This window comes from Rhodnius prolixus, unplaced genomic scaffold (assembly GCF_049639745.1).
Source record: "Rhodnius prolixus isolate KJV_2025 unplaced genomic scaffold, Rpr scaffold_3, whole genome shotgun sequence".
Taxonomy (NCBI): Eukaryota; Metazoa; Arthropoda; class Insecta; order Hemiptera; family Reduviidae; genus Rhodnius; species Rhodnius prolixus.
Window position 1 is genome coordinate 10,648,108 of NW_027411603.1, and position 25,595 is coordinate 10,673,702.

The following is a 25,595-nucleotide window of genomic DNA, read 5'->3' on the forward strand; positions in this document are numbered from 1 at the left end:
ATGTAACTAACTTTATGAATTACCATGAACAATGTGAAACAAAAATTATTATAATTTGTGGTGTCTTAAGTTTCATATTCTTACTGGTGGCTAAACTGGTACCCGATCTTCTTTGATATTTATTGCTAGAATCCGAGAGTGAAGGAAACTTTGGTAAACTGGTTATAATAGCTTTTAAAGATTTGAATTACGAACATTGAGGCGCCAGTAATCGGATTACCAATAATTAATTGCAATAATTATTGCACAATAATTAAAAAATTAGATGTCATCACTGAATTATGGATGTTAAACATGGAAACCACCAATGATAACCAAGACCAAGCTGCATCAGAAACTCCTTCTAGACTCTCAGTTGAAAATGTGGATGTAGATTTTTTGCCAATAATTTACGACATTATTAAAGGGTTAGTAAAACTATATCTTTAAAAGAAAAACTGTTAGAATGAATATAATTTACAAGTACGGTTCCAACAATAGTAAAAAAAAATTAGTTTTAAACAGAATTGTAAAGTGATTATGCTTTCACTCTAAATATTTTATTATTATTATTTCTTTTTCTTATAACATTCTACTGGGGTCAGGTTAAAATTAAAAAATTCATGTTCCTTTGTGCTACTCCAAAGTTAGAATAAAAATTCTTGTTTTAGTTTCGTTATGAATGCAGTATAACTACGATTTAGGTTAGTACGAACTTGAAAAGTAATAATTTATTAAACCTATGTTCAGGTCTGAATGCTGATAAAACCGCTACCTTTTCTTTTAATAGACTGGTTTTAATGGTGGGGATTTTTTTCCATATTAGTTTAGGTTATTTGAATTAACTAATAGGCACCTTACATTACTATTGCTATTTATTTCCATAGGATTGAAAGGGATCCTCTCGATTCTACTCAAAAAACTAGTGGCGGATCTCAAGATATAAGTCAGAAAGTTCTGGAATTGCACAAGAAATTGGAATTGGCCAAAGAGCAAGTATGATTTTTTTTATTTTGTAGAATTTATCATTTAAAAAAAAGTTCAATTCATTGAAGTAATTGAAAATTAATAAAGCGGAATTTTCATTGAACAATCATTGGTATACAAACTCGAAATTCTTCACCAACAAAAAAAGAGTTGACTTTCATTTCGAAATGTCCTTCCTGGTCAATTGAGCAGTGAAGATAATCAAATTGGAGCTTTATCAAACATGTGTAGGCATAGCGAAACTTTTGATTGCAAAGAAATCACTTTTTCCCTTTGTTATTTCTGATAATCTATTTTGATAAGCTCACTCTTTGTAAATAAGCTGAAACTTAATAGAGCCCCTTAGAAGAACCAACTAAGGTAATGTTGGACCTACATTTACTTATAGTATTATAAGTAGGTGAATAAAGGAAAATAAAATATTTCCTAGGATAATTGATGTAGTTCAAGCAATCATTGCAACTTTACCTGCAACATACGATGGTATAGAATATGCAAAGCTTAAGACGTGGCAAAAGCAAGCAGAACCGTAGCGGTTACGGGTTTTCGTTTATCTTGAGAATGGCATAAAGATTGATTCCGTTTATAAGAGTGAAGTAAGTACGAAACTTCCCGTTATTAAACAGTATGTGTAGCGGATAAAAATAGGCGATTGTCCAATATTGAGGATCCATCCACACTTTCAAATATACATAGAGGTAATGGCAAAAATGTTTGAATTCTTCAATACATTTATGTTACTAAAAATCACGTGATCTATCTATCACATTCCGGAAAATGTTGCATGACTTAAAATTTAGGTTGGTGCTAGATTTCGAAATTTTAATTCAAAAGATAGCTCCTTATGAAGTGATTTGGATGAATGTTTTTATTAAACCTTGATTGATCTATTTACACTGCCATTCCTTTATACCTTTTCGCCAATACTTATATATATATATATTTGTCTGATGTCATACACATAATGTTCTGCATTGACGTATATTGATGTGTGAAATATTCATTGAAGATGTAGTTTCTGAAGTCCACACCTTCTGACAGATGTAGTTGCAAAGTAGTAAAGTAATATTGAAGTACAAGAATCGTTTATCTAGTTTTCTAATTTTTTAATTTTATTCTAGATCAAACTTCTGCCTGGCGTGGAGTATAGTAGAGAACAACAGTTAGATAAACTAGAAGCACTTAGGAATCAATTAAGATTGAAAAGAGAACTGCTTTTAAAGTACCATACAATGTGCTCTTTTGATATCCCTAAGGTTTGAAATGGTGTTTAGATTTCTTATAAGATTTCTATTGAGTGACAAAGTAGTGGACAAATTAGCTGAATCTTATCCGATTCGTAAAGCTGCCAGGTGGGCTGTATATGTTATACATAGAGCAAAAGCTATTAAAGGTGACAATAGCACCATTTTGAAGGATAACGACTGGAAGATATTTAAACAAGTTGCGATAAGATTATTTCATTTATTTCAACGTTATCAACCTATAAAACCAATAAAACCAGCGAATGAGGGGAAAAGTTTTCAAAACAAAGCCTCAAATGAATTTCAAAGCTCTCAGTTTCCAGAGAATAATAATAAATCTGAATTAGGGAAAAAAAGGGCAGATACAGTGAGCAGTGATGGTGAAGCTAAGGAAAGAATGAGACAGTATATTGAAGAGCTAAAGAGACGAACACAAAAATGATTTTCATTAATTAATTTTCGAAATAGTGTTTAAAATTACAAATAAAAACATGAAGAATCATTCGGTGATTTTTATTGATTCCTCACGTTATGAAAGATTAGAAAAGCCAGGAACTGAACCATTTCTTAAAAAGGCATCAGTGTATTTTAACGTAAATCCATGTGATTTACCAAAACGCATATATACTTCTTTTGTTCCACCCATTTTCAGTGATGAATTTAGAAAAGTGTATGTTGACTTTGTAGGTCCTCTACTTGCTGTTTCTACATTAACATTGATTTTACAATGGGGACATTCTAATAAGCATCCAGCGGCAGCCATAGACACATCTCCAACTTTAGTGCTTGCATACTACTCCTTACTTATGCCAATATTGTGTTTTCTATTGGCAAGAATCGGCCAGTCTAATCTTAGTGCAGCTCAGATAATCTCTTTGTTAGGGTATGCTTTGTATGGACATATAACTACATTAATTACTTGCTATATATTAGACAAAGAAACTAGTAATTATGTATTTTTTGCAGTGATGACGGTATTTAGTGGTGCTAGTGGGTTTCGTATTGTCATTATCTTACTTATGACCATACCCAAACCTGCTGCTAGATTAATTGTTTGTAGTCTAGTGTCTATATTTCATTTACTCTTTCTAGTGTTTATTCATTTTGCATACATGCATCAAACCTTTGTTTATGGAAGAAACAATTCTTATGATAATGGTTTTACTTACTTGTAAGAACCTGCAAATTTGTCCGAACTCACACCAGATTGGCCAGTTATGCGTCAATGTGTTTATAATTAAATTACTGTTTCTGATGTTTGTTTTCACGTTAGCATATGCTTGAAATTAAATAAATTTATGTATTGAAATGAAATATATATTTTAAAGAAAGCAAAGAAAACAAAATTTATTTTCCTTAATCCTCAAAGAAATTGAAAAATGGGATCCATATTTTTTTGCTGTAACAAAACAAATTTAAAGGTAGGTATAATTAAATGAACTTCATCTTTTCATTCCAGTTAAGAAAACAAAAGTAAGAATCTCTTTGTAAATACATTTTCTCAAATAATAACAATATAATATAAACTGAAAAACAAAATGTGCCTCATAGAATTTCTACTTTTACATTTTTAGTAGCTATATGTATGTTTTTATATATATTAAAAAATCTTGTATCATACATTTCTCACTCTCTTAAAAAAAATTTCCCATTTTTTACATAATGTCTTTAACAAAAATGTAATTTGTACATTTATTAAATATTAATATATATAAATAAAATATTCTTTTAAAATAAAAATAAGTAATTGTACTTGTAATGAACTTTCTTTCCAAGGAGGGGCGTACACGATTATTAAAAAAATATTCACTATGAAAATCAGCAGCAGTAAACAAAAAACGAAGAAGTTAAAAGAAAAACTTTTTAAGGTACTGATTCTGTCTTCTTTAAAGAAGTTGGACTGATTCGGATCAATTAATACAATTAGAGCTGCCAGGAACATTCATTTTCAGCACCGCTCTTCTTAGAGAATCTCTGAAAGTTTAACATGAATATTGAATATGTCAATCCTTGGAAGTTACCAATTCTAAGTAGCTATTTACAATCTTCAACTTGCTGTAATTAAATATGTTGAATTTATTTGAACTTGGGATTTTAACTAAATATAATTTCGCTAGATTTTTAAGATTACAATAGCACTATTCAATATACGTTTTGAAATGACAACTCTGACTAATAAATCAGAAATTCAGATCTCTCAGAAGAAGTAAAATAAATTACCTTCGGAAAAAGTACCAAAATTAAAATATAAGCGATTGCTAGGGCATCTGGCGTTGCAAATCATTTCAATGTTCCGTACCCTCACAACTTGAATAGATACCATTAGTTAAATAATAATTTTAAAAAAATATATATATTAAATGCCATTAGTTAAGAAAAAAAAAGGCACAAATTACACAAAAAAGACAAACACGCAGAGAACAAGTTGTTCTCCATTTGCCAGGAGACTACATAGAGAGCTACCTCAGCAAAGATGGTGAAATGTGATCTACTATCGCCTGATGTTGCATCAAAAATACATGGGGAATTTTTAGGCCCACACATACGCTTACTTTGTGTTTTCACGTTTATTTAAACTGAATTTAAAAATTGCATAAACTTGTAAGAATTCTAGTAGTTCTAATGCGAAAATATTTTTCAACTTCTTTCAGAAAGTTGCGTTGCACTAGTCTAAATGTTTGAAATCTCACGAGTAATACCAAAATTTCTGTTGCTCTAGTTACTTTAAAGCTACACAAAAAAGTTGATGTAAAATGGAAGATGGCACAATTACTCCAGACATTCAGGACAACTTGGATAATAAAAATAAAAAAATGAAAGACTACATATATTTCTCTAGATGATATTTTTTAATAATTCCTTTTTTTAGTGCTCTGCTGGCACTTATTTCAGACCACCCTGTTCATCTTCAGAACATTTGCTATAAGAGGATCATAAAAAGAAAAATCTCCGCATCGAAGTTCAACCACTAACCACAGAGATGATCTCTTCCCTCTTTTTGCCACATTGTTAACAATATTGTTTAAAAATGTTTTTTGGAAAAGAAATTCCTAAAATAATATATTAACCTCAAGCTTGAAGCCGATGAGTTGTGGGATTTGTATTTTGGTTTTGTTCCGTAAGAGGTCCTCCTCCGCCAAGAGATACTGGCCCATTACCACCTCCAGAGCGCCCTCTTCCACCTCGTCTTCCTCGTCCTTTCTTCACAGTATTTCCATTGGCACCACTACCTCCTCCGCCACTACCTCTAGCCGGTGTGTTTTCACGTTTATCAGCATTGCTGTCAAACTCCGATTCTTGTTCTTTCTGATTGCTTCCACTCTGTATCAGTTGAACAAAACACTTGTATAAGAATCCTTGAACTAAAATTAATTATGCAGTTATTAATAAAAAGAGGAAGTTAAACCATTTTTAAAAGTGCTATATTATTGAGTGAATCATGTATCTACTTATTATAATTTGTGCCTCGGTAGAGTATTATTTAGAATATGACAATTCTTTGTAATGATTTGTCAACTGGACTCGTACGTATAATGATTCTTTTGCATAAGAAAATAAATACGGAATGTTTTAAGGGTAACGATCCAGTTTCATTATATTAGAGCCATAAGCATGTAGCCTTATATTTAATAATTTTGAAGCTCCTCACAACATATAAGGTCATTGGTGCCTGGTTCTTTATCGGTTCATTGCCAGCCTCCATGCAGTGCAGAGGCTTTTTAGGAAGAAAAATATCTCAGGGTAATTTTTTTTTTTTAACCCTGTACTTACGGCTTACTGGTCCACCCGTGATTTTGAATTCAACATAAGAGCGTGAATTTCTAATTGGAATGAACATTAGATTTTCGAAAGCGAATCCTACCTAGGCGCAAAACGCTTAAATCATAAGCCTACAAATGAACTTTGCAACATGTTTACATTAAACTACAATTTCTCGGATGCGAAAGTAAAAATCGGCAAATGATTATTCGACCCGTTACGCTGCTACTATCATTACTAATAAAAGTTCTTGGAATTTTAATTTTTCTTCACGTGTTCCTATTTCGACTTTTACAAAAAATCACGTGTGATTTTTGCCCTCTAATAATGAAGTTTTAACTACAGACTGATGGCACTAATAAACTAATGAAAAGTAATTGTATTTATTTTTGTTTTTATTATGAGTTTCTTTACTCACGAAAAAGTTAATAAATCTGAAAAATGGTTTTTCTACCAGAAGGGAATGAAAGAATAGGGTAAATATGTAATACAAATAATTTGCAGACAAATCAAACACAGCCTAGTGCATAAAAATAATAACAAAAAGAAAAAAAAGAAAGAGATTTTTAAAAGAAACTTAAGCTAGCAATACAGATTTAATAATAAACAAAATAACTCATAAAAATAACTGAACAAATCAAGCAGTGTGCTGGCTAATACTAACATGCTGTTGATGGTGAGACAGCATTTTATTGACCTTGGCTAGTTGCGATTGCCTGGGCATATTATGTCCACCTGGTTGTACAATCACTCTCAAAACATTACCAACAGCTTTTGTTCTACCCTCTCTGAACACCAGTCGTTGTCCTGGCCGCAGATATTCAGGATGTTTAATAAAACGAAAATGTACAGTAGCTTTATCCCCAGTACGAAGACATTCGGCTGACATCGAAAGTATTGATGCAGTTTGTCGTATGCTACCACAATGCACTGGAAATAATTGTTACAATTTTTAATATGTAATGGAATTTTACAATATTTTATCAAGCTTTCAGTGTTTATACGCTAACAAAATTTTCTCTTACAACAAATTTTCTGGGATCAGATAATACATATTCCTTAAACTTGGAATTTCAGAAACCTTTAAATTTAATACTACTGCGTTGTTTGAAAAACCGTACAATACCATAAAATGACACCTTAGAAGGAAATCTACCTTCACCCATTCTAGAACTGTGCCAAAACCAATTATCCAAAAAAATCCAAGGAAAGGGAACAATTTTATTTCAGAATACTGTGAGCAAAACATTCAAATATTTCTAGATCTAAATATTTATTTTAGAATCTTTCATCAAAGAAAACTTTAAAAAATCAATTCATTTAGCTTGTACAGTCACAAACAACCAACCCATTGCTTGATATCTAGAGCTGATGGTCGTAGGATGATGTAAAACTAGAATTTCTCCTTCAAACTCCCAACAAGCGACTGGATTTAATACTGGTGAGACCATTACCATTCCCTTACGTATTTGAGATCGTTTAATCTGTAAAATATAAATTAACATAAGGCAACAAATTGCATATTAGCATATTAGTTTTTAAATTATACTACTAATGGAATAATCAACACACCACTACAATAATCTGGATATATTATAAATCCACAGTATATATCGTTTTTAGAGTTTTTAATCAATTATCTCTACATAATCATTTATTTCTTGTTCAATTCCAAAGTTATAAAAACAAAATATTACTTACTTTTTTTAGGGCAAATGAAGCTGTTTGTGAAGCCGACACTTGTCTCACAGCCATTCTCTTCCTGTGAATACTTTTCACTGCTATTGGTATGAAATGTCCGAGTGGGTCTGGCCCTAACATGAGGGTATCATTCAGTCGAATTACACCTTTTAATGTAGTTCCAGACACCACAGTTCCTACACCCTGCAAATAAAAAGAAAGTATTTAAATCCATTTCCTAATTTATCATGTTTTTTGGGCAGGTCTTGTTTCCTAAGGCACTATAGCTAAAAAGGGCTCCTGTTTAATATCTTACAAATATGTAGGAGGTAAAGCAGTTCTAAGTAGAATTAAAGTTCTAAACTGAAGAAGATCATACAACACTTGGATTTGTACTTACAAATCCAAGTGTTGTATGATCTTCTTCAGTCTCAGATATCAAAGATCTCACCCCTCAAATTTATCAAATACGATGAAATAGGTATAACCATTTCATCCATACATATAACTTAACCCTAAACTAGTAAGAAAAGAGCCGTATTGTGCCGATACCTTGTTAGGAAAAACTTCACCTTTTCTTTTTTTTTGTTTCTATGGGCTAGAAATCTGAGGTAATAAGGTATCCGCAGGGACGTCAAGATTCTTGATGAATAGGCTGTCTCAATTCTCGCTAAGAGTAAAAATGAGGTAAAACACGAATTTTTTTTTTTTTTAATTTGTTTTCCTTGTTATTAAAACTGTCCGGTAGGACAGTTGTATAAGGGTTGACCATCAAAAACTGCACGAAAAAGTGTAACGTTGAAAAACACCCAACTTTGACAATTTTTTTCTATTTTTCTATAAAAGATAAAATTCCCAAATTTTCTTTAAATCTTACTCCAAACCCTCCTTTATAACTGTAATTTTTTTGCAACCACCCAGATCTAATAGGTTTCGAGAAAAAAGTTGCCGAAAATGAGCAAAAACGGCTTTTTCAAAAAATGTTCTTGTTCTTGTTCTTCTTCTTCTTCTTCTTCTTCTTGTTGTTCTTGTTACCTTTTTTGTAAACAACGTAGCGCCTAAACGCGTGAACCGATTTTCATGAATGAGGTGTCATTCGATTCGGAATTTTATGTAGATGTGCCTTTTGGGGGTCTCGGCCCTGTACATCGAATGGGAGAGGAGTTAGCCCCCTTTATGTAAGGCCCCCTCCAAAATTATTATTACTAATTACTCTGTAAATCTTGGCCCGATTTTGATAAAATTTGGTAGGATGATAGGGTTAGGGCTCCCCTACCTAACAATAAAGCGACGATCTGCTCCTACACTTGTTAAGGGGAAGTATAGCAATCGTTTCAAATTATCGACACGTGAACCGATTTTCATGAATGAAGTGTCATTCGAATCGAAATTTTGTACAGATTTGTACTTTAAAAGTCTCGACGCTATGCCTCATAAGGAGGGGAGTTCGCCCCACCCAAATAAGGCCCTTTCTAAAACTATTATTACCAATATTTCTACAAAGCTTAGTCCGATTTTGATAAAATTTAGCTCAAATAAGTGGTTAAAGCTCCTCTACGTGGCTGTGAAGTGCCATCATGCTCTTACACCTACTAAGAGGAAGTACTGCAATCGTTAAAATTATCAATGAGTGAACCGATTTTCATCAATGAATTGTCGTTCGATTCAAAATCTTTGCCTTTTAGGGAGAAGTACTGTAATCGCAGTTTAATTTTGCTATTTACGTACAAATACCTTCCTATTTTATTCGAAACGCTTTCTCAAAAAAATGGTTATTGAGGATGGTTTGGGGACCGCAACTATAATCATTCTTTAAAAAGATCTCTCCAGTGGTAGTTACGGTTCCGATTTAACACCTTATCAGGTTATAATGATAGAATAGCTTATTCCAAATTTTAAAAAATCTGTAAAGCAGACGTAACTTTGCAAATAGACAAAAAGGAAAATCTATCCAAAAGGTACAAAAATCTCCTTAACAAAAACTTACAGTTTTAAAAGTTAAGTATAAGGGTTGATTAAACGCCAAAAGGTACACAAATCAGCAGTTCCCAACATTTCATTAATACTTCATTGATATAATTTAAGTAATTTTACTGCATTAACTTTTCCTTCACATTTTTTAGAATTTATTAGATGTCACAGACCCTTATGCTGGCCAGTTCATTCATAATATTTTTTTATTATAATTATGATAAAATGAGTGATGAATTATTCTGAGTAGTCACATATACATGCATGTTAAAGTAGAAAAAAACAAAGTTAGAGTCGGCCACTTTTTAAATTTCAATCACGGAGGATTCAAAACAATATTTCAGTCTTAAATTCGTCTTACCGAAATATTCGTGAGCACAAATAACATACATTTAATAACAAGTAGATTATTCAACAATATTTACTCATTTCTCAATTGTAATTTAATTTAGTCCCCCTAATTTTACTTATGGTAAAATACTGGAATAATTAGCTGTCCTAAAAATATGCATATCTTTATTTTCTTTATTTTATATTACATATATATAACATTGTGGGGAGAACACCTAGATTGAGAATGTAATTGAAGAAAACTATATTATTTGCGATAAAGCCAGATTATTTATTACTTATTATTACAAACGTTTGACTACAACATAAAATAACAATTACTTTAATCGAAGAATGAACTTAAACCAATGATTTTTATTTAAAAATAAAAATAAATGCATAAAATCATTGATGTAAAAAAAGTTTATGAATTTTTTAGCCTCTTATTTTTTTTATATTTTTTATAACGTTTTCTTTTTCACCTGTGATTAATAGTTTGATTATTATAGATAAATAGATATTACAGTCAATCTAAGTTAAATGGTGTGCTACTTGAGTAAATATTTTGTAGACGAAAATGGCCAGCATAAGGGTCTGTGACATCTAATAAATTCTAAAAAATGTGAAGGAAAAGTTAATGCAGTAAAATTACTTAAATTATATCAATGAAGTATTAATGAAATGTTGGGAACTGCTGATTTGTGTACCTTTTGGCGTTTAATCAACCCTTATACTTAACTTTTAAAACTGTAAGTTTTTGTTAAGTATAGTAACATATAAGCAGCGAACATCACTTCACGTTAGGCACTTTTTTTATGTTTAAAAATATTTCCGGAAGAAGGAGGTTAAGGTTTGTCGAAAAGTAAATGTTTGATCATTTAAATACAAAAGTGGAAGTGAAGGGATACTTCTGATTTTCATTTGAAAACTTCTAATAAAGAACACTTTCTTGCAACTGATTTCGAAGCTAAGAGGAAAGGTTTATGTATCGGGTACAAAACAGAAATTGTAGTACTTAAAAAAAAGTTAATTATATGAAGTTATTTCAAGAAAAATTCACCTAAATTATGAAAGTTTCGTATTCATGTAATCATGTATTAAATGAACAAAAATTTCCTTCACCATCGATGTTCCTCAAAGAAATACTGAATAGTAATAATCATAATCACAGAATATAAAACTTATTTCAGTTTCTTGTAATGACGAGAAAGTTACATATTACTTTCTTACCGGCACTGAGTATGTGTCATCAATCTGAAATTCAGCTGGTTCACTATCGTGGCAGGTCATTCTTGTTGTTAATAGATTAAGAAACATTTTCAACAAGTCCAAATTTTCTCCATTCACATTTGACACTTGGAATATCGGACAGAGCCTGTTGTAACGCGGAAAACCATTACTTCTCAAAAGCTTAAATTATTTAAAACAAAATAATAATATAATCTGAAGGATTATAGCATTTTACATGGAGGAAACCAACAACTTAGGACTGACCTCTCTGAGACAAAATTTGTAGCAGAAACTACAACCTCATCCTTAGTGCGCACCATTAACGGTACTTTCCGACAACCTGGAGATTTAAGAACTCTTGAAAGAAGTCGCAAAGTGTCTTGTAAGACATTTGGAGGACACATATCTATTTTAGTTACGACTACAAATACTGGAACTGAGAGAGCCAATGCCAGTCCAAGATGTTCCTTCGTCATTCCTACTATGCCGGCATTTGCTCCTACCTACAACAAAATTAATGTACTTTTAACTCTTCGAGATTTCTTACAGGAAAAAAAAAGAAAATGTCAAACCATTAGCATCCCAAAATCTGGTGCATGTCCTGTCATCCCAAAAACAGTTGTCTTTAAGTATCTTTCATGACCAGCTAGATCGATAAACGTTATCACTTTAGAAGATCTCTCACATATTTTAACCCAATCAAGAGACCCATGTTCTGGCTTATTTACAACGTTACCTACAAATAAAACAATTATTAAAGTAGCAATCGTAAGATTGATACTGATTGATAGATTGAGAACTTAAATTTTATATTTGTGACATAAAATTAATGACGAACGAGAAATGTACATCATAAAACACGGAATTGTTAATCAATTTTTAAAATTCATTGAATTTTAAAACTTTAATGTTTAGGCAACAGTAATAGTTTATCATAAACTTTCCTTCATGGTGGCTTATGTTATTATCCTGCTACAGAAAATAAACATTCACCATTATTAAAAAATAAACAAAAAAAAAAATAGAAATAAGTAAAATTATTACCCTTGCTATCAAATCCCAATATATCATTTCCAACCGAACTCGTCCTTCCCGATTCCATTTCATGCTTATGTCTAAACAGTTTTTGTCTAGCGTGGCCCCGACCGTTGTCAAGTTCACCATGCGTTAACACACCCAGTAAAGTAGATTTTCCAGCGTCCACATTTCCAACAACTGCCACCCTGATAAATTGATTTACTTACTGATACACCGTACTACATTAATAATTATACTTTTAGCACTTGATTAATTGAAACTCCTTAAACTACTTTTTTCAGTAAGATATGTATAACGAAATTAATTTCGTGACAGTTAAATGGAATGGACTGAAATTCAAGCTTTGTACTTCAGTCAATTTTTAGTAATCGACGGCAACTTTAGCAGACTTTAAAACTTTAAAAAGCTTCAACAAAATTATCAGTTTAATAGTATTAGATGACATTTTTCATGCTCAATTCAAAAACTTTGCCTATATCCAAATTATTACAAAAATATTCAGGAGCAATATTTTCTTTCAAAGTTATTGTACTACGTCTAATTACCTTATCTCAAGGAAATCCTGTTCGATCACTCTCCTCCTAACTAAGTATTGTCCTGTCATACCCTGCTCACCTTTCTTATTTCTTAAAAGGACGCAATCGGCATCTAATGTTGCGGCTAAGGATTGCAAAGTTGCCACAGAGGCTTCATACTCATCTCCGTTAAGACCGGTTTCACCTCCATCTACATACCATATATTTTGAAATGTAAACTACAAAACCACATTGAAATGAAATACACTATAAGAACAGATAAAAGGAGAAACACTAAGAAGTTCAAGAAACAGAAAATAAGTAGCTTAAATTTACCTTCTCCCACACCAATATCAAAAATAGTCTCCCCTCTACCATTTTCAACCCGTTCTTTGAGTTTCTTTTGTAATAAGTCATATTGTTCTGCTGTCGGACTGATTAGGCTTGTCTGAAACCATTAATTAAAAAAAAGTTTCTTATTCGGTAAAAACCAAATCCTAATTAAAAATTATTAATTGTTCAAGAATGTCTGAATTTGTCCTTTAATCAGTGTATGAAATAAAACATACCATTTCATCAGTAGTACATCATTTACCCCTGACAAATCAAAACGTTAGAGACATAAGAATATAAGATACAATTCACTTGCTAGAAAGGAATATCATATCGTGACGTATCTAGAACTCACTTAATCTTTACGAATAACAAAAACTAAGAGCTACCTACTTTAGATCTAATGCTGGAGTAATCTGTTTGAAGTGCCTGTTCTCCCTTGAAAGGGAGGCCAATCTCATTTCCTGGAGTTGGAGTGGAATCTACAACACTAGCCATTTTTCGTTTGTCAAACTATTTTTTTATTTTTGGTTGAAATCCAAATGTTAGTTTGCCAGACATTAAGGTATCGCGAACAATGGAATAAACATTTTGGATGTTGCTAAAAACAAAAACAAAAAAATCAATCACAAACTGCCTCAAAATATCGCTACTACTCCCAAAAGTAACTAAAAAAAATAATGGAAAACAAAGCTATCTTAGAACACAAGAAGTCTTATTTTTCATAACAACATAAAACAATTATTTACTAAAAAATGAACTCAAGTCAAACGACAAACACTTTCATTTTTAGAAGTTTGAACTAACTAAAAGTGTTTCCTAAACATGTATTTGCACCTTAAATTTCAGTACCTACTTTTCTTAGGCTTCCGATTAGCAACTTGCTGCTATTACTACCAGCTGGAGCTCCAACACATTACGTATTCTGCCCGTGACAGAATAGTAAAATCAACACTTTGCGCAACTTACAAAGAGCGTCAGGTGTTGACGAAAACTTGCAGCATATGTGGCAAGGTATCTAGGTAGCGTTGGGCAATAGACAGGGGAAACGCGGGTTGATAAGGTTATAATTTGTTACTTTTTAACTTTTTAAAAATACTGCTAGAATTCAAGAAGTATTAATATATATATAGTTGTTATTTTTCAAGATATTTTGAATTTAATGGATCCAGCTGAAATAGAATTTATTGCCGAGCAAGAAAAAATTAGCATAATTCCAAAATTTACTGATCAAAGAGTAATTCACTTAATATCTGGCGATATAGGCCCCTTCCGTGCTGGTATTCCGGTCGTTGTCCCCTTATGGGTAGCTATTCACCTCAGACAAAGAAAAAAATGCACCATTGTTGCACCAGACTGGATGGATCTTGAGTTGCTGGAGGAAAAGTTAGAAGAGGAGAAAAATAGCAGGTAAGTAAATTGTTTATAACACCTTGTAGGAACATCCAAAATTCTCGGTATTTCTCAGTGGTTTGGCTTGGTAGCCTGCTTCTCATGCCTCCCCTTAATTCTGAGTAGAAAGGAAAAACTCTTTCTAAGTGAATTTATAGTATAACCCAAATTTTGGTTTATTAAGGCTATAACTTTCGTTTAATGATTTCAGTAGATATATTTTTATAAAAAATATATATTCTATCTTATATATACATATACTTAATCTTAAATAATTCTAATTCGTTTTATTTGTTTAGGTTTTTTACAAAAATGCCAAATGATCATTACATGGGAATCACACATTTGATTTTTGAAGTTGCTGCACAGGACATTGATAATTCTGAAAGGATACGTACTGCAATTAAAGTTAGTAAGTGTAGTAGGTTATTTTAAATGCGCCGTCTATGCGTTCAATAAATTTTTTAAATATTAATAAGTTATAAGATAAATTTTGCTGATGAATCATTTTTTATTGCTCTTATCAAAATAATAATGTTATACTAAGTATTATTTTACTTCAGATAAATTATTTAAACACCTATCAAATTCCCTTTTTCTTCATTTTAACTTGTCGTCTGTACCGTCTATTTAATTCTCTATCGGCATCTATAACGTAGGATCTACCGTACACATTTTCAATGCGATATCTTCTTTTGACTTACGTTTGAGACGTTTTTGCACTTGCCTATTTCGCAAGCCTACAATTAGACGACCTCTCAGAATTTCCCCTGTTTTAACTTTGCTTTGATTGGCAAGGCTGCCGTAGAGTTTTTTTATTCGCTCCACCAAATCTCTCAGTTTGCTTTACGAAATATATCTTTCAAATAAGGAGTTCGTTGGCAGTTAAAAAAGTAAATCCGTTAATGCAATTATACTCTCTAAATTCTGAGATTTTTCACCTGGCAATTTTTCAACTTGATTTAGGCCATCGACTCCGATAAGACTAAAAAAAAGAAGAGTTTTGCTTACCTCATCTTCTAATCCTTTTTTTTTTACCTGCAAACATTTTTACAATATTATTGTTGTTCTCCCATTGCTTTTTGAACAAGCTCCAACTTTCCTGCTTCTAGTCAGGGTTGCTTAAGTCTAGGGGTTTAGCTACGGAATATTAGGCACTGAAGTCATGTTAATTGACTAATAAATAAATAGATTTTGAATTTGCTTACGAATCACATTTTATTGCTAGTGACAAATCTATCATAATGATCATCTGGAAATGTGTGTTCCATACATTTGTATGTTTTTGTACAAACTTATAATAAGTATTATTTTACTTTAAATAAATTATTTAAACACCGATAAACAAAAATGTAAGCAACGTCATTTTACTAATCTTTACTAAAGATGACGATTGCTTCTGTATCTCTCTCTAAAGATTGTGTTTATCTTATTTACTTTAATATTGAGTATTCTTCAATTAGGACCTATGGGATTTAAGAGTATCAAAGGCAAGATCATCTGCTGACACATTTTTGAAAGGCGGAGGACGTCATGCAGGCATTGATTATTTAACACAGATGGAAATTTGCACCCTTCGACCACTTTTGCTGGATGCCTTAGATGTTACGTATAAATTGAATGTAAGAAAGATCTTCAGCAACTTGCTTTTGTATTTGTTACTTTTTAATAAATCATTCATGTTTATTTTTTAGGCACCATTAGAAGATGCAAGCTTTCTGAATACTTCTTCATTTGTTTCACAGTCTCAACAAGCAGGTTCTTCTACTACGTCCAGTTGAAAACAACCATTTTTATCAATTATTTTGTATATCTGCTTATGCTCGTTTTATAAATGTTTGATTAACTAATGTTTCGTTAGATGAAGAGACAAGATTTCTGACCCCAGCTTTCCTTAAATCATCAGTTTAGAATAATCGTATACGTACCATATTGATTTTCTTCGCTTAAGATAGACTGAATATGTAATGGGACTTTTATTTGTCCAGATAATTTGGTGGTTTTCTTCATAAATTCCATATTCCAAGTGATAAAAATTTATAAATAAAAAAGTAATCGTGATCCTTATAACTACATAAATGATACAATACTTAGTGAAAGATGAATTTTAAAAAGAGTTTTAGCAGTCACACCATCTATTATTAGTGAAGTTTATTTGAAGTTCCTTTATTCTTCTAATCAAGAAACTTTGTTTAAGATGATTCTCTTTAATGTTCAAATCCTAAGCTAAGGCGAATTTTTCATTCATTAAAATCTATTATAAGGAAACACTAAGTAGAGAATAACTTCAAAAAGTAAATAAAAAAATTATATTTTAAATAGTTACAATTCGTGACCTTAAACTTTGAACTAGTACAAAGTAAAGACACAAGTTACTTACATAAATATCACTTTGTTTTTATAAGTTTAAATTTTTATACATTTCAAATTTTTATTAAATTTTCAACTTTGGCAGTAATATAAAATTTAATTATAGGTTGGTTACCCACCCATTCTATGCTAAGGTGCAAATAGAATAAACTAAATGGTAGAAAAAAACTTTATAAATATATAAAGTAAATGAGATCTTATATACATTAAAATTATACTTTATGACATGGTATGCATATAAACAGGATGAATTAAAAAATAAAATATTCACAAATGTACATTAAAGGAAATTTTTTTGATCAATTCAAACAGCTACAATTTTTGTAGGATCTACTTTGATTCTAAGAAATAGCGTATCATCCTTCACAAAACCTCTTTTGTGTAGTGTTTCGTGAGAAACAAATCTTGGGAATCCAAAGCCTAAAGTGTCGGGTTCTTTACTTGGTCTTTGAAAGTTCTCCCACGTAGGATCAGGGACAAAACTTTCAACTATGTTACAAGCCTAAAAAAGAAAACCTTAATTAGAAAAATAATCCTATTTAGCCAAAATTATAATTTATGTTAATTTAAAAGAAATCCACATTAATTACTAGAACTTTAAGCATTTCATAAATCTTTACATACATTTTCGACAAAAGGAATTGCAGAGCAGGCACTTAGTATTTTAAAAGAAAGCTTCAAAGACGTTTTTGTTTTGATTCATTCTTTTCATGACGCAAGAACGTTCACTTAGGTCTACAGCTAGATAATTACTTAATTCAGTTCTCTATCAAATTTGAAATACAAGAAGGTTGGGCAATCCTCTAAAGCTAGGATTTGTCGATTTTCATAGAAAACATATTGTAAAGATAACTCTTAAAAAGTTAATGTTACTAAGTTTTTGTAATAGCATCAGTATTAATACTAAATAACAAACCTTTTCACTCTGATCGAACAACGTGAATGCAACTGAATGAGCAAAAGGCCATTTTAGTAGGGCGTCATATTCCCCAGGAAGTAGTTTAATATATAAGGAAATGTGACTACCCTCGCCAGTACCATTTCCATTAAGAAACAGTGATGCTTGCAGTTTGTATCCAAATTGGCTGGTGTACCAGCTGGGGGAAATAAGTTCTATTCCTTCTTTACTTGAAGCTTCTGACATTTTTAACGCAAAATCTGAGATCTTCCACACAAGAGTACCTGAAAGGCATTAATTGTAATTCTTCATCTTGTATGTACAATTCAATAATATTGTATAATCAGTAACTATCTCTTTTACTATTAGTCATACACCAAATGTAATTTTTGTTAAGTAGAATGGAGATAGGGTAACCTCTTAAACAAAAAGAATAATTAAGTAATAGTATCTTATAATCAATTAATAATTATAATAGCAGTAAAAAAAAAAAAGAAAGTATATATTATATAAGATGAGTGTAATATCAATATGTTAAGTTTTATATTGTGTTACATTGTTGTTGGTTAATGTAATATTAATATGTTTAGTTTACAAGAGGTGTATCCGTATTAAGAAGAAGCCTCAGCCTCTGGCTGATTTGAGCTAATTAATTATAAGCTGTATTACTTGTTAAAAACTTTAAATTTTTGTATAGCTCAATAAATGGCTTATTTATTTAAAATGGAGTTCATTCAATAAGAAAACGCTAACCTGATGTATTGATAGACAGCCGAGATAAAGCGTTCTTCAGACTAGAAATTTGGTGTTGCTGTCTCGCAACAAGGCTGCACATTAGAGCCAAATGCTGTTGGGTATTTTCTTCTAAATGGCGTTCCATATTAGCTCCACGAAGTCCCTATAAGAAATAAGTAATAATTATTTATAACATTAAAATTTTAAAATTTGTGAATCGGCAAAAATATATAATCTTTAAATTGTCCCCTGCATTGAGCGTTCATGAATTACTAATTATTTTTGAAATCGCTCATATCTCAAAGCACTGCCAGTCTCCGGACCCTGTTCTCTCTTTGTAGCCATCACTAACCATTGTCTAACAGAGGAGAGAACAGAATAACACTTTTTAAATAATCTGTAATTTATTTTCAAGTTTGACAGACTGTCTGTGCAGACGTCTGAATGGTTTATCCAGCTTAAGTCTCACTTAATGCTATAATATTAAACCAAGGATTGTTATGAAGTAATAGGAAATTTATCATATCTACTTAAAAGGTATATGTGAAAAGTAAATCTCCTGAGAAAGCTGGATCTATTTTATGTAAAAACGAACACTAGATACACACTAACACTGGGATACTAGAAAAGCCATGCTCCTAGTTTTCGGTTTCCCACCAGTAAGTGGTAACTGGTGATATCTAGATCATGATAGCGACGCTGGGGTACCTGATTCTGTGGTGAGGAGTGGAGAGGAACAATGAGTAGTATACGCCTGCTGCGTTCCTCCCCCTAATGAGAGCCACCCTTTTACTTTATCTATCTATCAATTTAGGGTTTTGCTGGAGGCATAATAATTGTTGGTAGGTAAATACATTTTGGGTTTTGGATTAAAACTCACTACTAATTCTTGAAAAAAGTGCTTATTTAAAAGCCACATTTATGGAACGTCTATTTATTTATTTATTTTCTTTAAAACTCAAAATTCGAGAGCCTAAAACATCAAAACATGAATAAGATATATTTATTTACCTTAAACCTACACCCAGCTTCTTTGAAAGCGCATGGTGAAAGTGGGGATGTACAATGCTCTTTCAAATGGATTTCCATCTCCTCTCTTGGTAGTGGCGATAGTGGACATCTGTTTGGACAAGGTATTGGAAGGCGAGAACACTTGGCATGGTGTGTAGTAAGCGTATCACTCACGAAACTGTGTCCACAATGTCTGCAAGTTATTTATTAATTAGTTCAATGATTTTAGAAAACACATTGAATTTGAAATGAACAAATGAACCTATTGCATTCTGTTTCTACTTTTTTTACCAAACGTGAAAATAAAAAATCGAAAAATTTCAAATTACACGATTTTCATTGCTAATTATTTCGTTAGAATTACTAAGCATAACACTGATATCATTAACTCTTATTCATTCTCAACAATTAAATAATATCTAATATAAATTTACCTGCATGGTACTAATCTTTTGACGCATTCAGTTGCTTTATGTCTCTGTAGATGACGCCTTTGCAATCTTACACCGCATTTGTTTTCACAATAAAGTGGTTCTTTAGGGCATGTTCCTGCATGCTGATCTAAAGCGGGACCACTTAATTCAATTTGACAAAATTCACATCTTTCAGTTCTAGCGGAACATGTATATCGTAAATGATCTTCCATGAGCACTTTAGGAATCTGGGCACCACATAAATTTGTGCATGGCATTGTGTCATATTTACATGTATTTAAATGAGCCTGAAAAAGAGAGAAGCTTTTTAGGTGTTTTACATAATACCATTTACATTACCACTTTACATATTTTTCATGGTATAAACAAAAAACAAATGTAAGCAAGATCCTCCGATCTCAATGAAATTTTCTGATCAAAAAATCTAATATTTTCAACCAGTTTTAATTGGTAGATTAAAGGACGCTACTAGTTTGGAAAATTTACTTGTGATTACTAAGAAGAAATGAGGTAACCAATTTAACAAGGATCTTGTTCTTCTTAAGGCCTGCCTAGCTTTGCTGCGTGCCCACCACATTCAATTATAAAGGATTTGAAAAGATAGTGAATGTACGCCAGCCTAACCAAGGGCAAACTAACTCGCACAATAACTAGCACTCTCCGTTACAAGGTCTAAAATCCAATCTCTAAAAAAAATGGTGTGATCACTCACACGACCTTCTTTTACCATTCCCAAGGGTTCAATTCGTAAATTTACTAAAAATACTAGAATTACTCCTAATTTTTACAATAGTTTGTGAAATATGTTAGCAAAATCATTACACTGAAATGGTATCTAGCACAGAAGCTTCCCGTAATCGGAGAAGTTCCCTAAAACAAAATTTCCTGGAAAAGCGGTCAAAATGTATGTAATTTATCATTCAATAAAATCTTTAAAAAAAAATGAAGAAATCTATTGAGAAAAGAGGTTGAAGAATTTTCCTCAACTTGATATTTTAGCAAAACAAACCTCCCGAAATCGTAGAAATGACACGTTAAGGGGATCTATCCACCTCTTCACCAAGAGCGCCCTTAATTATTCCAAGACAAATTTATTATAAAGTTATAGTTGATGTTTTAATCACTATAAAAAGTTTAAATAAAATTGAAGGAACTGTTTTATTATTTAAGATTGATTTAAAAAAAAAAAAAAATCAGTCATAACCCGTCGGCCGATTTGTTTAAGATTTTGCTAACATATTTAATCCCTTTAATTAGTTCCTTCTAACATAATGACATGGCACATATGAGGGTAGAACCAACCATCTCCTTGTTCAATCATCTCTACCCATGACTCGATCATATGGTTTAATATAAAGGCAGTAGAGTAGGAAAATATTTCTTAATTCCGCCTGCAGTAAGTAGATCTAAAATATCAGCTTCGATTAAACTCTAGTCTGGGCCAATATTCAAAGATTTTTGCTTTTATTTACAAAAAAATAAATGAATGTAACCCGTTCTAATGACTTTCTTTTATCGTAATTAATTCTGACTGATAAATTATTTTTACATAATGAATTTTTACTGAATGCAAAAATTATGTAAATTTTACTTCATATAAATAAGTGGTTTTGCTGTCTTCTGGATTAAACCTGTAGTAAACAATGCCTGAAATTCAAGTAAGGAGACAGTGACGAGTGTATTGGACCTTTATTGGATTTTTTTAATAGAATAATAATTACCTTTAATTTCCTTAATTGATCGCTCCATTTACAGCCCTCTTTATGATGAATGCAGTAGACAACAGACGACATAATATCCTTCTCGGAATCTGATATCTGGAAAAAAAGAGAACTATTTTAATCGCCAATTCCGTCGATTGAAAAATAAGATTAAACATTAACACATTATTATTGAATTCATAATTTGTTTTTACAATTTTTTTTTTATAAGGATCCAACCAATTTAAGATCTAAAAACTAAAAAAAACAATGACTAAAGTTAAAAATTTAATGATAAGAGAAGATTTTTCGGTTCTTTTAATTCAGTAAAAACTAAAATAATTCCCACAAAGAAGGAATAGTAGAATAAGTATAGGGAGGATAGAGAAACCTGAAAAGGATCTAAAAGAGGAGGAGTTTCTAGTCTGGAATATTAATACCATGGTGCCAGCTAGCTACCAGTTTTTTCCTTTTTCCAAATAGAAATGATTATAAATCTGTTATTCAAATTAGGCTTATTAAAATGTAAGTGGTCATATAAGAAAGACAAACAATTCTGTGGTAATTGTACAGGAAATAAATAAATGCTTCTTTTTTTTGCTGAAAACAGAAAAATTAAAATAAATAAATTATAGATATTACAAGGTGGCTTATTGTTGAAGTTCTTTTGTTGCAGAATTACAATGTATTTAGATATTTAAATTAAAGTAATGCAAATATAATTATATTTATAGGGGAATTAATTATTGCCTAAAATCTCTTAAAAACATCCTCCTAATTCAGAAAAATGTTTAGTATTGCGCAGTTAAATGCTCAAATTTGAGCTCATTCCTTCTTACTTAAGAGAATATACAGTTTCAACATGAGCACTGTGATTTCGAATGGCATTCAAGTATTAGCGAATCTTCAATTAATACATTCTCCTTCCTCTCGACAGAAACTGGGTAGTTTAATCGAATACAACGTTAAAGATACCGTGTTCAGGGGCTTTTGTTCAGATAGAAGAGGAAAGTTGTATTAATAAGTCTGTTCTTATGCATTTAGAGGCATAGTGCCTCTATGCATGCCTTCCTTACAAAGAAGAGGTAAGAAGCTCGGTGTAAACTAGGCTTCAATGTTCACACTCCACACCCCCCAAGCTGATCTAATAAAAAAAGAACCTTTATTCAACTGCTTAATTTATATTTATAACTATTTCAAAGCACACTAGAAAATATTTCATTTTTTCTGCGAGGTGGATGACCTTGATATTTTTTCTTAAGTAGTTAGTTGTATAGCGTGGGCCTTTTTAGAAATTTCCAGCCTACGTTTTATGATAATTCGAGCAGAAGTAGGGAAACCACCTAGTTTTTCTTGTGTGGGGATAGCTTACAATAACACTTTAAAGAGATTTAACTTTTATGTTTATCCCTCTTGAATTTTCTCTTGAGGCTTGCTGTCATATACCACACAAAATGTTAGCTATCGGAGTTATAGCTTTTTTCCAAAAACAGTTTTTTTGAAATACAATCAACTGGTTTATTTAGCGTTCATTGATTTCTGAAATTCTCTTTTCGAAATAAAACAACCTACTAACAAGAAGATGGATTAGGACGAATACATTTACCATTGCCAGAACAGAAAACGTTAAACTTTAAAATCGTTCCCGGACCACAAATGCAGTCGAATGTATTTGCTTTCACTGAGCTTGGTTCTTAAAAAAATTATCCAAATCGCTTCTGTTGAACTCGTAAACTTTGGTGGTCCGGCAATAATTCTAAAGTTCGAACCGAGGAATGAATTTTATACGGCACGAAGTGGAAATATCCATCACATTGAGCGTACGATTGCAGAACGGTTTCCGCAGGTGAAACCTATCTTCTGTAGGTGCTTTAAAAAACAGGTCTTTTTTTGTAAGTCGTTTCTGCAATCTGAATTTTTCTGGTTTCAATGTACCAATTTTGGGTTACCTAATCTCTCTACGCTGCCGCTCTCTAAAATACATAATCTGTTTCCTATTTAGTTATTCCAGTAGAAAATCAATATAAAAAGCACTTTTAGAATTAAAATTTAAAGAAATTCTATTAACTGAAAGAGCGACTTTAACGAGTAAACTGACACGAGTCATGCAGTTTTTGGTAAACTTGGAGTGATAATAGTGCATATTAATTTATCTATCACCTTTATTGAAAACCATATTATATAAACATTTTGGAATGTGGATCTGAGATTCTGTTGAAACTGTGAGGTTGAGCTGAAATATTTTGGGTATATAGTTAACTTTGGGTATATAGGATGTTTGGGCAATAAACATTCTAAACCTCTATAACTACAAGAGAATCAACAACACAACTTCTACCATCAGTAAATTTAATTGAGATAAACTAAAAACTGGCTTTCATAGAAACAGCTTAACTAATTTATATTTTTAAAGTTTTTTCAAATGAAGTGTGATAACTTTCTTCCACAAATATGATTATTTACCTTTAAACATTTGTAAATTTTAAGGTTTATTCGGCTGTTTACAATAAACTGGAATTGAAGTAAATTGTTTACCAAACCGTTTGCGTCACATCAACTGAAAGCAGGTGCGTCAACATTATACGAAATACAAATAATAAAAAAAAACCGTCCCTTGTAGAGTAAAAATGCGGGTGCATAGTAGCAAGAATAACTGGAAGGCTGGGTTCTTGTAACTTTCTTCATTGTCTTTAAACAAAGTAAAACTTATTCGTTATTTCTAGTAAAGAATATTAGGCACACAATAACTAGGCCAACCACAAATGTTTTATAAAACAGAAAATGTCAATTGCAATTTTTTTCCCCCTTTCTTTTTCGTTGATTTCTACCAACTCAGCGCATTCTACTTGTCAGTTTTCTCATTAAAATTATGGTTATAATTATAAATGACATTTATACTACAGGATATGGAAGGAAAAAAATGAATAAAAATAATCTCCTTCTACAAAACCGTTAGTAGAGTGCATTGGAGACTTGAAGGTCGCCCAGGAAGACAGGAAGTTATTAGCATGCCGCAATGATTTAGTCACACACACTCTAAAGCAATAGGCTGGAGTGTGATTCTGCTACTACTAATTGAGGAATTCAAGATATCCTCTCTCTCAAGATTTAGAGCAGTTATAAAATTAGAAACTTAATTTGAAAGATAGGATTTTTTGAAACTTTTGGGATATTAGGAAAAGAGAGCGAGAAAGATCGAAGAGAATGTGATACTAAAGTTTCTTTCTTTGGTTCTTCAAAAGTTTTTGGTTCTATTAACCAACAATATTCACCAAAAATTTATTTTTTAGATTCCGTTTAAGTTCATGATTGTATTGGGTTTGCCCCACTAAAAAAAAATTATTGAATTTAGAAATTCAGGCAATTTCACTTCACTTCTCTAGAAAAGGCTTCAATATCACAGCTTCGGTTCTAAAATCAATGAACTCAAGAAAAAGATTCTCTTTCTACAAGGATTATTCAGAATATCTAGTTCCAAAAATTTTGAGAGGGTGACGTGAGCATGTAAAGAACGTTTTCCAGATCAACCATAGATTAAACACATAGACATCAGCTCTAGGAGCAGAACTTTCAGGTGAATTTAAACTAGATCCGCTGAAAAAATTATGACCACTAGTGAGCATCCTGCCGGCTTTTGAAGAATTCTCCATCTTATGCTTTTAGCCATGATGTTTATGAGACTCTTTTTATTTCTTCTTACTAATTATAACTTACAAAGAAAACGGTAAATTTTCTAACTGAAAGTAGCTGATTAAGATTTAAAAAAAGATGCCGCTTGTTTTCTACCAACAATAAATTAAGATTATGCAATTTAACTTCTAAAGTAATGACTGACAATGTGATAAAGATGTTAGAAAGAAGCAGGATATCGCAAATAGATCTGGGACACAATTAATAAGCAACAGGTTTCCAAAGCCTTGCATAATCGTTACTACCTCGACTAGTAGTAGATGTAATTTTTGCGCCTTAAAAATATTATGGTTTTTTTT

At 31.6% G+C, this 25,595-nt stretch overlaps 4 protein-coding genes across 9 annotated transcripts in view; 2 read left to right on the plus strand and 2 right to left on the minus strand.

Annotated features, from left to right (window-relative positions):
- The first annotated feature begins 100 nt into the window (after window positions 1-100).
- MED9 (mediator complex subunit 9) lies at window positions 101-3,754 on the plus strand. Of its 3 annotated transcripts, none has more exons than XM_074126027.1 (3): window positions 101-407; window positions 867-971; window positions 2,088-3,754. In XM_074126027.1, exon 3 carries the CDS (start codon window positions 2,702-2,704, stop codon window positions 3,383-3,385), a length of 684 nt encoding a protein of 227 aa, XP_073982128.1. In that variant the 5' UTR covers window positions 101-407; window positions 867-971; window positions 2,088-2,701; the 3' UTR covers window positions 3,386-3,754. The 3 variants fall into 3 exon arrangements, with proteins under 3 accessions (XP_073982128.1, XP_073982130.1, XP_073982129.1); XM_074126029.1 differs by having other exon boundaries at window positions 105-407; window positions 867-975; window positions 2,088-3,033; XM_074126028.1 differs by lacking the exons at window positions 101-407; window positions 867-971 and adding an exon at window positions 1,411-1,562.
- Window positions 3,755-5,278: 1,524 nt separating this feature from the next.
- Window positions 5,279-14,071, minus strand: GTPBP1 (GTP-binding protein 1). 2 transcript variants are annotated; one of them, XM_074126000.1, is made up of 12 exons: window positions 13,923-14,071; window positions 13,460-13,667; window positions 13,070-13,181; window positions 12,764-12,944; window positions 12,225-12,403; window positions 11,753-11,916; window positions 11,445-11,683; window positions 11,181-11,325; window positions 7,671-7,853; window positions 7,318-7,453; window positions 6,667-6,899; window positions 5,279-5,531 (listed from the first exon to the last, which is right to left on the minus strand). In XM_074126000.1, the coding sequence occupies exons 2-12, from the start codon at window positions 13,562-13,564 to the stop codon at window positions 5,280-5,282; spliced, it is 1,929 nt and encodes a 642-aa protein (XP_073982101.1). In that variant the 5' UTR covers window positions 13,565-13,667; window positions 13,923-14,071; the 3' UTR covers window position 5,279. The 2 variants fall into 2 exon arrangements, with proteins under 2 accessions (XP_073982101.1, XP_073982100.1); XM_074125999.1 differs by having other exon boundaries at window positions 6,634-6,899; window positions 13,923-14,070.
- Window positions 14,072-14,077: 6 nt separating this feature from the next.
- Psf2 (DNA replication complex GINS protein PSF2-like protein) lies at window positions 14,078-18,450 on the plus strand. The gene is made up of 4 exons (XM_074126032.1): window positions 14,078-14,476; window positions 14,758-14,866; window positions 15,922-16,080; window positions 16,153-18,450. The coding sequence occupies exons 1-4, from the start codon at window positions 14,229-14,231 to the stop codon at window positions 16,237-16,239; spliced, it is 603 nt and encodes a 200-aa protein (XP_073982133.1). The 5' UTR covers window positions 14,078-14,228; the 3' UTR covers window positions 16,240-18,450.
- The window catches only part of Traf4 (TNF receptor associated factor 4), a 30,125-nt gene continuing 21,283 nt past the window's right edge, over window positions 16,754-25,595 (minus strand). For all 3 annotated transcript variants that reach the window (XM_074126013.1, XM_074126010.1, XM_074126012.1), the window contains 6 exons: window positions 21,628-21,723; window positions 19,907-20,193; window positions 19,473-19,665; window positions 18,480-18,624; window positions 17,745-18,010; window positions 16,754-17,330 (listed from right to left, as the gene is read on the minus strand). In XM_074126013.1, coding sequence (XP_073982114.1) covers window positions 17,133-17,330; window positions 17,745-18,010; window positions 18,480-18,624; window positions 19,473-19,665; window positions 19,907-20,193; window positions 21,628-21,699 — 1,161 coding nt within the window. In that variant the 5' untranslated portion in view covers window positions 21,700-21,723 and the 3' untranslated portion in view covers window positions 16,754-17,132. The remainder of the gene's footprint in view (window positions 17,331-17,744; window positions 18,011-18,479; window positions 18,625-19,472; window positions 19,666-19,906; window positions 20,194-21,627; window positions 21,724-25,595) is intronic.